Source organism: Lates calcarifer, linkage group LG17 (assembly GCF_001640805.2).
Source record: "Lates calcarifer isolate ASB-BC8 linkage group LG17, TLL_Latcal_v3, whole genome shotgun sequence".
NCBI classification, from domain to species: domain Eukaryota; kingdom Metazoa; phylum Chordata; class Actinopteri; family Centropomidae; genus Lates; species Lates calcarifer.
Window position 1 is genome coordinate 27,179,036 of NC_066849.1, and position 14,714 is coordinate 27,193,749.

Below are 14,714 nucleotides of genomic sequence, written 5' to 3' on the forward strand. Positions count from 1 at the left end.
GGAGAAAAAGAAAACGTATCACTCAGCTTGTAAACCTCGTGTTTTCAGCGTCCTGGCAAGACTTCATTCAAAAATTAGCGTTTTTACTTTTAGCTGACATGTTGACGTTTTTAATTCCAGTCTTATTTCTTTTCTTTTTTTTAATTGGTGTGAATTTAGGGCTCGACATACAGGGTTGAGGCGTTGCCGTGGTAACAGCTGACAGGTGTGTGTGTGTGTGTGTGGGGTGCTTCAAACTGTCGATGAACCTGAAGGAGAGTTTTTAGAGCTGTGGTGTGAACTCAGCAGCAGCCAGGTGTGTGTGTGAAGAGCCCACACCTGGAGGGAGAGGAGGACCAGGTGTGTGTGTGTGTGTGTGTGTGTGTGTGTGTGTGTGTTTCCTCTCACTGTAACCCTGCACACACACACATTCTGCCAACCTGTTTGTTTATTCATAAAGCGATGGCTGAGAGACTTCGACTCGACATCCCCACACACACACACACACACACACACACACACACACACACACACACACACACATGTATACTCCTATATCTGTAAGGACTCTCACTGTTATAACCCATATCATAATTCCTAATCCTAACCTGAACATAATCCTAATTTTAACTCTTTGTAAACCAAATCTAAACCCTAAAAAAAACCTCCTCTGAAAATGTTCCTGCTTTTTAAAAACATCTGAAACTGGTCCCCACAAATACACAAAGAGCTGCACAGGATAATTAATCTACTACTTAAACTCACCTGTCACCTGTCGCCGGGCAGTTTTACTCCCAGGAAGCTCTTTGTGTTTCTCTTCTTGGAAAATTAATCGTAGTCTTACATACCTCATAAATAATGTTGCGTCAATGTGATTTGTGTTTCTTTACAGAAGCATTGCAGCATATTTTTATTCAATTTGATTTTTAATTTCTCTTCACCTGCTTAAAAATATAAAGAAAAAATAATTCATGTGAAGAATTAAATTATTAGAACAAATGTAGGCCATTTAAAACAGATGTTATTGAATGAATTAAAGAGTTTATTAAAGGTTTTTATTTCCTCTGCTCGTGAAAAAGATTCATGTGCATTTTCAGTTAAAGCAGAACTAAAAGAAAATGTTGAATTAGATTTAGTGCATTTTAACTACAATTAATTAACAGATATTATTGAATTAAGAAACGGAAAAGAAATGATCTTCATGTTGTTCATGTGTAGTCTGACACCTTTAATTATTCATTTTCTTCTCTTGTTCATGTGCAGATTAAATCAGCTCAGGACTTCATGTACACACTCTGTTGTAGTTTCAGTCGTTTGCCTCTAGATGGCGCCTCAGGCTGCTTTTCTGACTCACTGCTGAGTCCAGCTCAGGTTCAGTTCATTTAACAGACACCTCAGTTTTAGAACAGTCAGTTCTGACTGGAGCTGTGGAGGATCTTATTGTTCTGGTTTCAGGGATGTGGATCAGGCCTTGTCCTGGTTTTTAGAAACTCAAACACACCTGGAAACTGTGGCTGGCTGCTGCTCCCACAGCTGGAGGTATCAGTGTATTCATTTATTAGAAAAACTGCGTTGCTGTCAAATTTCAAAAAGAGACAAATTCAGACATAAATGATGGCAACAGTGAAAACATGAAGATTCAGATTTAAAAACCTGTAATGATAGTAGATTAAACCACCTGGGAGTGAATAAATTAACTAGAATCCACAACAACATCACCCTGACCCTGTATTGGAGTATTTCTACATTTTGGTATTTTGACTTTTACTCATGCAAAGCATCCGAATACTTCCTCCACAGCTGTTCGTCTGCTCTCTGAGCTCCCAACAACAGATGTGGAGAGGAAAGTGATTAAAATCTGAATTAAAAACTATCAGATTCAACCTGGTTCTCTGTCACTTCACCTGCACACCAACTCCAAACCATGACATTTATTTAAACTGATGTTTTGATCCCAGTTGGATCTTTTCTCTGAACTGAACTTCGACACGACTTAAATCCGACGTGAAGCACCTTTACCTGCAGCGTCAGCTCAGACTTTGAGTCTGATCTGTGGGTTGGAGTCATGAATAAACAGAAATAGATCCTTCTCTGTGTGAATCAGCTCCTCTGTTAAAGTTGAGTAATCCATGATTACACATTAAGATTATTGATCGTATTGAAAACCCAATTTAATTGCTGTAATCTAATTACCTTCTCTTTGTCTTGACCTTCATCGTCGAGACGTTGTTTAGCCAACTAATAACGTGCAGCCGGAGCTCGGATGTGTTTGAGCGAAAGTAAATCTGCGGATTGTCTTGTTAAATCACGCCGGCCGTCCCTTCTATTAACATAAAAGCTTCTGTTCATTAACCTCAGACGACTCTGCGCCTGCAGCTGAGGACGACTGGAAACCTGCAGCAGCAGAAGAAGAAGAAGAAGAAGAGATCAGCTCAGGTCAACACGAGTGTGCAGGTTTATTTAGGCAGAGCCTCGAACAAACACAAGACAAACTTCAGATTAAAGATACAGTGGATCAGACTGACAGGATTTCATGTGGAGAAGCTTTTGCTGCAACATGGGTTCACATTTTTATTTAGACCTGATGATTTGGTCTGATAATGACCAGGATTTACAACAACCTGTGTCGTCGCTGCGTCCACTCTTGTTGTCAGTTTTCTAGTGGTAGAGGAGGATGACGTCCTCATTCAGATTGAAATGTTGTGTAGTGATTTAGTTTTGTTCCTGTAATGTTGGAGGACTGACATGAGGTGGAGGAGAGGCTGGGACGTCCTGAGACGATTCTGTGGTAAAACGGTGTAAAGGATATCTTTGTTGCTTTAGCTACAAAGACCCAGGAAGTCAGGAGAGGCAGGAGACAGGATTTCACAACTCTGGAAAAGTTGTTTATGCACATTGTGAGCTAAACAGCAGAAATACAGTGTTCGAGTTACAAACCAATCCATCAGGAATGTGAGCGGATGTTTTTGACGGATAACGTCGGACTGTGTTACAGCTAAAGTCGAGACAAGACTGGTTTCTGCACAGGATCGACACCACTGCATTGCTCTGCAGTTGCACCTCCAAAACTCCAGGGGGCGGTGTGGTTTCTGTGCCACTGTGTCGAGTTTCTTCACATACTTCAAATGATGGACTGAAACTGAGAGAAACACTGTTGGATGTGAAACAAAAGTCAGTTTGGAAAAAGGTGGAGAAGGAGGAGGAAACGCGATGCTAACGAGCCGACCAATCACAGTTGATGTTGTCTGCGACGCCATGATGTTTAGTTGCGTACAGTTTGCTTCTATGCAAGTATAAACTGGCCTTAGTGGTGCGTTCCAGTTCCAGTACTCGGAAGTGGGAATTTCTACTTGGAAGTTTTGGACTGAGGTCAGATTTCCAACTCGGAAAGTCGGAGCAACTGAAAGAGCAACAACAACAAAATCTTTTCCTGTGAGCGTCCATGTTTTTTCTCAGCTGGAACTCGATCAACTCACACCCACACTGGAGCCTACGTTTCCCACAATGCAACGGACAGAGTCCTATATTACAGCCTGACTTTTCCAACTGTTCTTTCCTCCTGATGAGTCAGTTGAAGTCCAGCAGGTTTAGTGGTTCAACCCCTGGCTTGCGTCCCGGACACTGGACCCCTGTTTACTCCCAGTGGCCAAAACACGTGAGAGCTTCACATGGAGGTAAATGTCGTTTTTTGATCGAATCACATGGTCTTCCTCTGCAGAGTTTGTAGAAAGTGCAGGATAATGAAGCTTTAAAATCTTCAGGACAGAGATTAGAAAACTCCATCAGCTGAGGAAGACCATGTGATCCAGTTAAAGCTCCAGAACACTCACTAAATGCTTTGATTTCATCAAGTTCAGATGCTTTTAGATCAGAGTCGGACTGCGCGCGGGCTCAGCCGTCACAGGTAACAGACTTCAGGTGTATCATCAGCTGGTCCTGCGCCTGAAGCCTCCGCCGGTGCTTCCGTCCCGTCCCGTCCCGTCCCGGTCCCCGTCCGCTGCAGAGCTCCATCTTCACCCCCCCAACCCCAAATATCTGCACCGACAGCACTTTACTTCCTCTCCCCTTCACACTCGCGCGCACGGCCATCACAGCGCAGCGCTCATCCCCAACTCCAGGCGGGGAACGAAGACGTAAATTAGCAGGAACCGCGGCAGCCCGGTGCACCGACTCCCCGCCTTCCTCCTCCGAGCGTCCCGGCCCGTCCGGTCCGGTCCGGTCCGGTGCGACCGGGAGGGAGCGCTCCGTCCGCCGGCTGCTGCAGGATGCGCGCAGCGCTGCAGGGCTGTCGCTGCTCCCCGCTGCACGGAGCAGGCTGATCCGCTGCTGCCGTGCTGTACCGGGTCACACCGAGCTGAACCGGGTTATGTGGATCCAGCGGGACAGGAAGAAGAAGAGGAGGAGGAGAGGGAGGGAGGAGGAGCTGTGGAGATAAACAAACAAACAAACAAACAAACAAACAAGAGGAGGCTGAACTGAACTGATGCAACTTCTGGAAAGTCTCTGAGCCGAGCCGAGCCGAACCACGCCGAACCACGCGAACCAGAAAACAAACAGAAAGAGAGAGAGAGAGAGAGAGAGAGAGAGAGGGAGGGAGGGAGGGAGGGAGGGAGAAGCCGGTGAGCCGTGCCAGGTCTGGACCGCAGTCAAACATTTGGTTTTCTCTCTGGATCCTGGTCCGGACTCCGCTGCCGGAGGCTCCGACATGAAGCGTCCCGAGTAAAGTTTCCCACCTGCACTTTACACAGTCACTATGGTACGCAAGTATGAGTCTCTGTAACTGATCATCAATTCATAATCGATAGCTCTGCTCTGCTTCTGTCACCGCTCAGGACGCGTTCAATGACGCTGCTGTTTATTAACGGTTCATTCATTCATATTCATGTGTTCATTCATTGTAGTAGAATAGATAGTATATGTTTTAATGCTGTGATGGTGCGCGCTCTCGTGTGCGCGTACACCCCCCCTTTCTTCCTTAATTCCCCGTCCAATCAGACGCGGCTCTGATGTTCAAATGCCTTCCTTTGATCCAATCTGAGCGCAGTCAGGGATTGTAGCGCTGACGTGGCAGCTCCTGATTGGCTCGCGCGGCAGCTGGAGGCGGGGCAGAGGCTGATGTTCCTCAGAGTGATGCTGTAGAAGTTTCCTCGGTGTCACGGTGTGTTTGAGGAGATTTAATGATCCTACAGAGGTTGAAGTGAATCTGCAGAGACCTGGCTGTGGATTCTAATCACTGACTTCTCTTTAAAGCCTCTGTAATCATCCTACAGGGATTTATACAGAGTTTATTGTCCTTTATGGACTTTACCTCCTGTTAAATTCCCAGTGTTTCCCTATGAGCCTGATATAAACTTTATCATGTTACACATCTGTTATTTCACAGTTTGTCTTACAGTAGGACTGCAGGGACTCTCTGTGCTCTCACCTCTTTTTAAAGCAGCTTAATTCACCTCTCCTGTTATTTTCCCTTTATTTGATGTTTATCTCATGAAACATGAATGTAATATTCCCAGAACGTCCAGTGAGGGTTTAAAGTGTGTGTGTGAGTGTGGTTTTAATCGCTGGTTTAATCTCCTGTAAGGCTGCTGTGACGTGTCTGTGGTGAGTTTGTGTGACTTCCTGTGTGAGAGTCTTACAGTGTATGTGTGGTGGTTGTTGTTGGCGTCATCTTTAATGGTCCTGTGGGGACGTGGAGAGTGTCTGTGGCTTTATAGAGGCTTTATTGAATCTGATGTTGGCTCCTATAGCGTCTCTGCAGACTCCTCTAACTCTGACGTCCCTGTAAAGGTGTTTATAGAGTGTGTGTGCTTTTCAGGTGTCTCTTTATGACGCCTCTGTGTGTTTACATTTCCTCACGTTTGGCTCCGGTGTTCACACTCGCACAGATCTGCTCCTGAAAGCTGAAAGAATTATTCAGATTTCAGGCTGAATGGAGTGAGATTGGATTTTGCTTCTTGCTGCAGGTTTTCCTGTGAACTCAGCAGCAGCAGATCATGATGATGATGATGATGATGAACTCTGTCTGGGTGTTGTGTCCTGTAGAAATCCAGGGGGCGCTGTTCACTGGCTGCAGCAGGACCTCACCTGCAGAAAAAAACACAAACACACAGTTTGTCACAGAGAAGTTTTCCTCTCGAGCTCGTCTCAGGATGTTTGTGCCAAAAGTGACGGAGGTGAAAACTCCTGCAGACACTGAGTATCCTGAGTTTAAATACTGCAGTACTTCAAATACTCCTGCTCTTTACTCACAGCTTCAGGCTGGAAAGCAGCAGGTGAACTCTGTTACTGTTACACATCAATGTAAGAACCTGACGTTAGAATGAAGGAGGAGCCGCTGATGGAGCCGCTGTGTGTCAGGGTTAATGTCATGTGATCAAATAATAAAGCAGCAGCAGATAGAAAGCAGATGTGTCAGAGTTCAGCAGCTTTATATAAGACTGTTACTGCAGCTGATTGGCAATTTCTCAATATGATCTCACATGTTCCTCATTGATTATGTAAGAGTCAGAGGCAGCGCCTTATGTAAAGTTACACTTATTAATGCGCAGGAAACTATAACGGTGATGGAAGGTGGAGGCTGGAGGCACAGGGGCTGATTAACGGGTCTCCCCGCGGTGACTGGATCCTGTCAGACCCTTATAGATCACATGGATCTGCTCCTCACACTCTGTCAGATCCGGATCGACTCCACTCGTGCGTTTTAGCGCAGGAACCAGACGCGTTTCTCTCCGCTGCGTTCAAGTGTCTTTTGACGCTGGAGCATAGAGGCTGTTTTCTTCTTCACACACACACACACACACACACACACACACCGCGGGACAGGAAGGGAAAGTGGAGGAAACAGCTCGCCTGTGGAGTGAACGGGAGTGAGGCTGAGCGGAGCTGCAGAGCTGCGCGGACTGGACTCGGACTCGGACTTGATTTAGCGCAGGAGGAGACGGCGGAGAGTTCTTCCTTTACGATCCAGAACTTGTGCAGAAACAGGCTGGAGTTTGATCTAATCCACACACACACACACACACACACACACACACACACACACACACACACACACACACACACTCTCCTGTTGGATTATTCCCGCTTCTTCCTCTTTAATGTGAAAAACCAAATGTTGTTTCCTGGAGTTTTTCCTGCTTCGCCGGAGAATCAGAGCTGATCAATACTGATCAATAAACAGTCTGATCAGTTTCATCTCTATATCCTCGTGAGCGGCGGGATCCCGGCGCACACACACACACTCTCTCTCTCTCTCTCTCACACACACACACACACACACACACTCTCAGAGCAGCGGCATCACCGGATTCTACTTGTGAAACTGCGCGCGGAGGATCGATGCTTTTTTCCTCTTTCTGATCGATAAGCAGAGTGTGTGATCAGTTTCGGCTCTGCAGGGTCAGTGCGCTCAGTCCGCGGCCACACACACTCACTCACACACACACACTCTCACACACGCGCAGAGAGACCGACGCAGTCCGGCGGCGGAGAGCGCGGAGGTCCCGGTGCTCGGAGCAGCAGACAGGCTGAGCAGAGGAGCGGAGAGGAGGTGGCGCTCGTCTCTGCGTCCGGGACAACACACCGACTCTCTCTCTCTCTCTCTCTCTCTCTCTCTCTCTCTCTCTCTCTCTCTCTCTCTCTCTCTCTCTCTTCTTTACCGTGTCCTCCTGGTGGAGATAAATTAACGGAAAGCAGCTGTCGGTTGTTGTAGAGGCGAGGCGGCCGTCTGGCAGCTCAGGGATCCCGTTTTGCCTTGTTCCCCTCCTTCCTTCCTTCCTCGTCTGATCTCTTTTCCCCGGGACTCCTACACCGACACGGACTCTGCTGCTGCTGCACCACCTCCACCTCCACCTCCTCCACCACCGCGCCCTCCGTCCCGAGCAACACGAGGAGCCGGAGCCGCCTCCTGCTCCTGCTCCGCCGGCCACAGCGCACCGCAGGACGGATAGACATGTTGCCGGGGTCCGCCGGTCGCCGCGGCTCTCCGGCGGTTTGAAATGCAGTTTCGGGACGTTTTGGAGGTTTGCACCGTCCGACACCACCACCGGCCGCTCTCGCCTCACTCCCCGGCACCGACACAGCACCGGGCTTCCCTGTGATTTAGTTTGTTTTTTACTCCTTTTTGTTTTTCTGCCGGGACTTGGCTCTTGCTGCCGGAGATGTTCTGCTTCGTGTCTGGGCTGAAAGTTGCGCGCTCCCCGGCGGAGGGCCTCTAACAGGTCCGGACAGTACATGTAACCCGAGGCGGGGTCAAAGTTCAGCCCTGGTTGGAAATGTGAAAGCGAAGGGGGCAAAAGGAGGGCTCTACTTCCCCCTCTCTCTCCTCCTCTCTCTCTCTCTCCTTCTTTTTCTCTTCTTTCCTTTTTCACACGCACGCGCGCACACACACATACACAACAGGCTGGAGTTACAGTAACCACACACACATAAACACACACACACACACACACACACACACACCTTCCAGCTCTCAGATTAGATCGGACAGATATGTATTCTCCGCTATGTCTGACACAGGTGAGTCTGCTTTAAAACTTTTTACCTTCAGTCTAACGGTGTTTCTCTGTTCACTGTTCTCAGGCCTGTATAGACTCTATAGACCGGTGCTATAGTCTGCAGACTGTCTTCAGTCCGCTGCAGCTGCAGCACATGGCGGACTCCAAACTTCCTCTGACCTCCGTCCTGCAGCAGGACCGGGTCTCTCTCTGCACTGCTTTCTTCGTGTTTCTGTCCGCTGCTTGTCGTTAGTTTCTCGGCTGATCGCACACTCTGTCCCGGCTGCTCCCCCCTCCTCCTCCTCGGAGCCCCGGCCAGCCTGCACCGCAGCTCCGGCTCCGTGTTTGAAGGGGGAGTCACTTCTTTATTTCTTTTATTTTTCAGAGGAGGTGCCCCCCCCCCTGCTCTTTTAAAGAGTGAATCTGCGCAGGATCGCTCTGTTTTCTTTGCCCCAGAAACTTTCCAACTGTGGCAGCGACATGTTCTGACCTCAGCTCCACAGACAGACAGACATGCATGTGCAGCTGCGGCAGCGTGACAGGCTTTAACTCATATTTACAGCTTGTTTCTCTGCTGTTTCTTGTTGCTCTGCGCGAAAGTCGCGTCGTAAATGCGCAAAAAGAAGCGGCTTCGTGCAGCCTGACGCAGGATCAGTGCGCACGGGGGAGGATGAAGGGGCTCGTCAGCTGCGGGGTTTTGGGTGGGGGGGGGGGCTGCTTGTGTCGAACAGTTGAGGTTGGTCCAGGTCTGTAAAGTGAGGGTGACTGTGGTCTTAGCTGCTCCTGCTGCTCCTGCTGCTGAGGCCTCACACAGGAGGAACCTCAGGCCTCAGATCTGTCTCTGCAGAAACAACATAAACCAAGTGTTTGTGTCAGAGGTGACCTGAGGTGACAGCAGACCTGCAGCAAACACAAACTCTCATCACCCAGCTCCAAACACGACGATATTCTCTACCTGACAAACTGATGACTGAGCCTCCTCTTATTCCCACTCCTGATCCCAAATCTGATTAAAAGCACTTTGCATATTTATCCACCACTAACATAAATCTGACCCAATTTCCCTCTTAAAAAAAAAAAATCCCTTGTTTTTACTGCAGGGTTGCGTTCAGGGTCAGAGGTTAAAACAGGATTTAAGAGCTTCTGTTTTTTGGGTGTGACCTCATGGAGATTTTTGCTGCAGATTTAGTTTTTCCTCCTGTTTCTGAAATTAACCACAGCTTCCTCTAACGAGAATTAAAATGAAAATGATAAAACAGAACAAATCACATGAAATTTATTGAAGCAGTTTTGATTTTAGCAAATATTTAAATTAATCAGGCGATCAGAAATAAATTTATTCTGAGGGAATGAAATGAAACGTCACATTTAATTATTTTTAACTGAAACACATTTGTTTTTTATATTCCAGAAAAGATGTAAATTACTGATGTTTAATTCTAATTCTTTATAAATCAGGAGATTTATTGATCCAAGCTGGAAATAATATTCAGTCACAGTGAGAGGAGATAATTCACCGGCTCTGGATCACACACACACACACACACACACACACACACACACACACAAAATAATAATTTTCTAAAAATAATTTGGCATCTTGATTTTCTGGTTGAGGCTTCAGTCTGTTTTCAGTGGCGTCTGAAGACGAAGTGAAGCTGCAGGAACCAACAAGAGCTTTAACGTTTTTAATCTGATTATCAGGCAGTAAAACCAATAATCAGCAGACTGAGTCCTCACTGTACAAATCCTGCTCAGAGAGGGGGGGCAGGAAAAAATGTGTTTCAGAGGTCTGAGCAGATGTGTGCTGTGGATTTTAAATTCTTCATCCAGCAGACGTTTTTTTTTCTCTGCTCGTGTTTAATTAGCGAGTCGTTTCTTTTGCTTTAGTTTCTGATATTTCTGATATTTTCCCTGCGTTTGAACTCGAGTGGTTTCTGTACGAGCTGCCGTCCAGAGATGCTCCTCAGACATTTTTATCCAGCGTCATGGTCCTGGACCAAACACCAGGTTTTTATTTGACATTAAAACATTTAAATTTAGATTCATATTTATTTGAAGTGATTATTGGTCTCAGAATCTCAGGAACAGTCAGCGTCAGGCCTGAGAAACCTCCCGTCAGCTCAGCTCTCTGACCTGACTCTGGTTTTTTGGATGTGGAGGATTTTCTGCTGAAATTTGAACAAATCTAAAGAAAAATAAATCAGTCAGTGACGTAATCGTCTGCTTCGTGCTCCTCGGCCAGCAGGGGGCGCCCTAAAACGAAATCATTCATTCATCGTAACTTTTTAAAGATGCACTGGTTTGTTGTGGCTTGTGGTGATTTTGTTTAAGGTCAGTAAACGTCACATTATTTTATAGCTGGAGCTGAATTTGTGTCTTTTTACGGTAAGGTGAAATCAGGACAGTTGCTGTTGTTGCAGGTGTTGTTGGCTGTTTTGACCTTTTATTGGTTTTAAAAAGAAGAGGGCAACTCGCAGACGTTTGGTCACAGGAGCAGAGGAGATTCTCGACCTCTGTTGAAATCTAAACAGGAGCTTTGTTGTTTTTTTTGCACCAAAAAGAATCAGAATGTTTCCAAACGTGGCTGAACTCACATGTTTTGATTTATTTCAGGACTTAAAGGAAACTGATAAATCAAACTGACCTCTCGTAGATTTTTTATGCGATGGAGAAACGATCCTGAGTCTGAACAGACAGAACCAGTGTGAAATATTGTGTAAACTTCCCTCTGCTTCGTTCCTCTGGTTCTGATTCTTTGGTTTTGATCGGTTTGTCGGTTGGAGGTGGATTCAGGGGGATCAGACAGTCCCCTGGTCTGGCTCTGAACGATCTTTGGTTTGGCCTGTTTGTCCAGTTCGTATAAATCTTCATCCTCGGTGTGTTCGCCTCCTCCTCCTCCTCCATCACTCGGCCGTTAGCCTCAGCCGGGCCTCGCCGGCGAGCCGCTGAGCCCGAGCGACACGCCGATAATTCCCTCAGTGTGTCGGTGTGGGTGTCAATAGACGAGGGAGAGGAGGGGGAGGGAGGGGACACAGGGAGGATTACCATTATTGCTCCCCTAAATGACTGTTATTCAGGGGGCTGTTGTTACAGGCCTGTTATTTGGACCCCATTACATCTGTCACCAAGGTGCAGAGGGGGGAACGTGTAAAACCCTCCTCAGTCCGGCTCAGCTCAGACTTTCCCCCCTCGCAGGTTTAGAAACGCCGATTTCCTCGGAGGGAAATCTCTAAAAGAAAGAATGACCCCAAAAGAGACGAAGAAAGAACCCCGGGGAGCCGCGTCACACGTCCGCCTCAAAAAAAAAAACCCTCCTCACCGAGGTTTAACCAGGCGGCCTTTTTTAACTGAGCTCCGAAAAATCAAAAGAGAGCGAAGACTTTCACCTGTTTGTAATAAAAAAAGAGCTTGAATTTAGTGTCAGACTGGTTCGGTCTGCAGCTTTAAGATACAGACAAATTACTGACTGAATAAATTCCAGAAACAAGAGAAAGTGCTGTGGGAACAACACTGGGATTATCTCACAGCAACTGGCTGAAATTTTATAAAATAAACCAGAGACAGAGCAGATGTGAGGAGAGGTGACTTGTTCAGAAAGAACTGCAGAGCTGACGTCAAATTAAAAAACAAAAAACAGAACTTAGTTACAGCAGCTGAAAAACCTCATGTTTGCTGAGATCATTTTATTTTTCCATCACCAATCAATCAATATTTTCTCTGTTAAAGGGTCATTTCCTTTATTTTTCCTGCTCTGCTCTGTTATTTCAGGAAACTGGCACCAAGTGCTCCTGAAACCAGTTGATTATTTGAGCAGAGATGTTGAATTTGATCCAGTTTTAGGAGCCAGAAACCGGTTCTGACGCTCAAATATAACATAATCTGTCATTATCTGTTAGTGAGAGATTAAATTTAATGTTTTAACAAATTAAACAGCATTACATCGAGATAAGTTCATATTTCCAGCACAAATCAGCTTGTATGGATATTTTTTTTTTATTCCAATGAAGCTGTCTTTATTTTTTCTAGATATTTCTACCAAATCCCTGCAACAACAGAAGCTGTACAGAGAATAACAGCTGATTTTTCTCGTTCAAATATGAGACTGTTGTTTAAAATGCACAAATTCTGCAACTGAACCTGCGTTAAATGTTCTAAAATCTAAATCTCTTGATGTTTCCCACAATAAGCCTCCAAAACATTGTTTACGTGCAGATAATTTAATATTTCCAACACAAAATCGGCTGGTATCAGTAATTTTCTTGATTCCAGTGAAGCTGTTTGTTTTGTTTTGTCTTATTTCTTAATTATTTGATCAAAAAAAGCTGAGTTTTATTTAGTTTTATGGTTTTAAAGCTCAGAATTATACGAAAATATTTGCAGTGTACGACAGAGGAGCAGAAAAGTCCAAAACAACAGACATCAGTTTGACATAATTTCATGTTTCCATATAAATCAGCTCCTGTCAGTGGTTTTCTTGAGTCATTTTCTTGACACGGTGCAGAAACAGGATTATTTTGTTTCAGAAAAAAAAACATTCCTGAGTTGGAGCTGAGAACAAGAGGGATTATCTCACCCCGCTGGCAGAGAAAAAGCTCGTTTTTTAAGGCTGAATATGAGACCGAGTGACTTGTTAAGTGGGATTTTGTTTGCGGCGGACAGACAGAGTGTGAAAAAAAAAAGAAAAGAGGGAAGCGGCGTGGCGGAGGGACGACGGTGTGAGCGGGTCAGGAAGCTGCAGAAAGAAACGCTGCACTGGGCTGTGAGGAATGTTGGTATGTGGCTCCAACGAACATCCAGAGCCGCCGAGCTGCAGATCCACTGTGGAATGTGTGTTTGTGTGTGTGGAGACGAGGCTGAACACATCATCCGTCCAGCAGCCGCTCGTCGTCCTAATAACCGCCCGAGGACACACACACACACACACAAACAGAAACACATCTCACTCCAAACAGAAACCACAAATAACAAAAGGCGGTGTTCTCGGCCGTCCTGGAGTGAGATTTCAGAGCTCAGAAAAAGCGGCTGCAGGTTTGGCTGCAGAGCTGCTGGAGGCGCTTTTGGAGACAAACCCATTCGCCTGGACCGTCTCCAAGAAGAAACAATGTGCTGTATTCAGACCCCTTGACAAGGGAGGGTGAACAATGTTATATAAAAAAAAAGGCAATGCAGCTGGCGCTCTAATGCACAGCCTGTAGATACAGTTTCCTCTTTAGCGTGAGAGCTCCGAGCCCAAAGTTTAATCTGGGAGATGAGATTTGACATAAAGATTTTCTGACACCTCATTTCGGAAACAAAACTCCTCCTGAACTTTCTGTATTTTTTGAAATATTTAACCCCAAACCTCAAACTTCCAGCTGAACCCAGAAGATTCTCAAATAAATAAAACATCATGAAACTCTGTGAAAGTTTAGCAGATCTCCGACGTCTTCGAAGCCTCTTTCCAAAACTTAATGAATCTCCTCCTCCGTCGTCCACAAACTTTCCAAACCCCTCGAATGAACAAAGACACTCTGTACATTTAGATTAAACCTCACACACGTCAAGCTGCTGCCACTAAGACACTCTAGAGAAGAAAGCGTGGATTAATCTGCCGCTGAAAATAGTTCCAAACAAATGTTTGGTTTGTTAACTTTCAAAAATCTCCTTCTTATCAAGTCATTCTGTCTTTATTCGGCTTTAAAGTCTCGTTTTTCTTAGAATAAGTGAAACAAACTGGCTGTGTGGTGAGATTTTACAAACTGTTTCCAACAAGAATCAACTGGTTTCAAGGATTTTCAAGGATTTCAAGCATTAGTCTGAATATTTTCCTGATGTCAGTTTCTAGAAAAGAGCTGAAAGCTGGAAAGATCTCGAAATATTTTCTCAATTTCTCACTCATCATAAGAAAACCAGGTTTTTTTCAGGACTGAACGACTTGAACTTTGCAGTTTTTGCTGTAGAAATGTTTGCGACAGCAGTGGGAGATCCTTCAAAAGCAAAAGTACTTATTTTCATAAAACCAACTTTCATTGTTCTAAACCTCTGATGCCAGTTTCTGGAAAAGAGCTGAATCAAGCTGATTTCTGTTGGAAAGACGTTGAAATATTTTCTGAATTCTCCATTGTTGAGGTTTTTTCAGGACTGTGCGACTCTGCTTTTCTTTAAGTAAAAACATTTGTGAGGAGTTGGAAATACTTTAGAAGCAAAACAACTTATTTTCATAAAACCTACTTTCATTGTTCTAAACCTCTGACGCCA

General features: G+C 45.5%; 1 protein-coding gene across 5 annotated transcripts in view; it reads left to right on the plus strand.

The window, feature by feature from the left end:
- nfia (nuclear factor I/A) overlaps nt 1–14,714 on the plus strand; it is a 168,706-nt gene that overhangs the window by 41,398 nt on the left and 112,594 nt on the right. Inside the window, exon 1 of one of the 5 annotated variants that reach the window (XM_018676211.2) lies at nt 1,074–4,735. The exons of 3 other annotated variants lie outside the window; for them this stretch is intronic. In XM_018676211.2, coding sequence (XP_018531727.1) covers nt 4,733–4,735 — 3 coding nt within the window. In that variant the 5' untranslated portion in view covers nt 1,074–4,732. Of the gene's footprint in view, nt 1–1,073; nt 4,736–8,347; nt 8,497–14,714 lie in introns of those variants that run through there. One more of the 5 variants, XM_018676201.2, reaches the window with a different exon arrangement.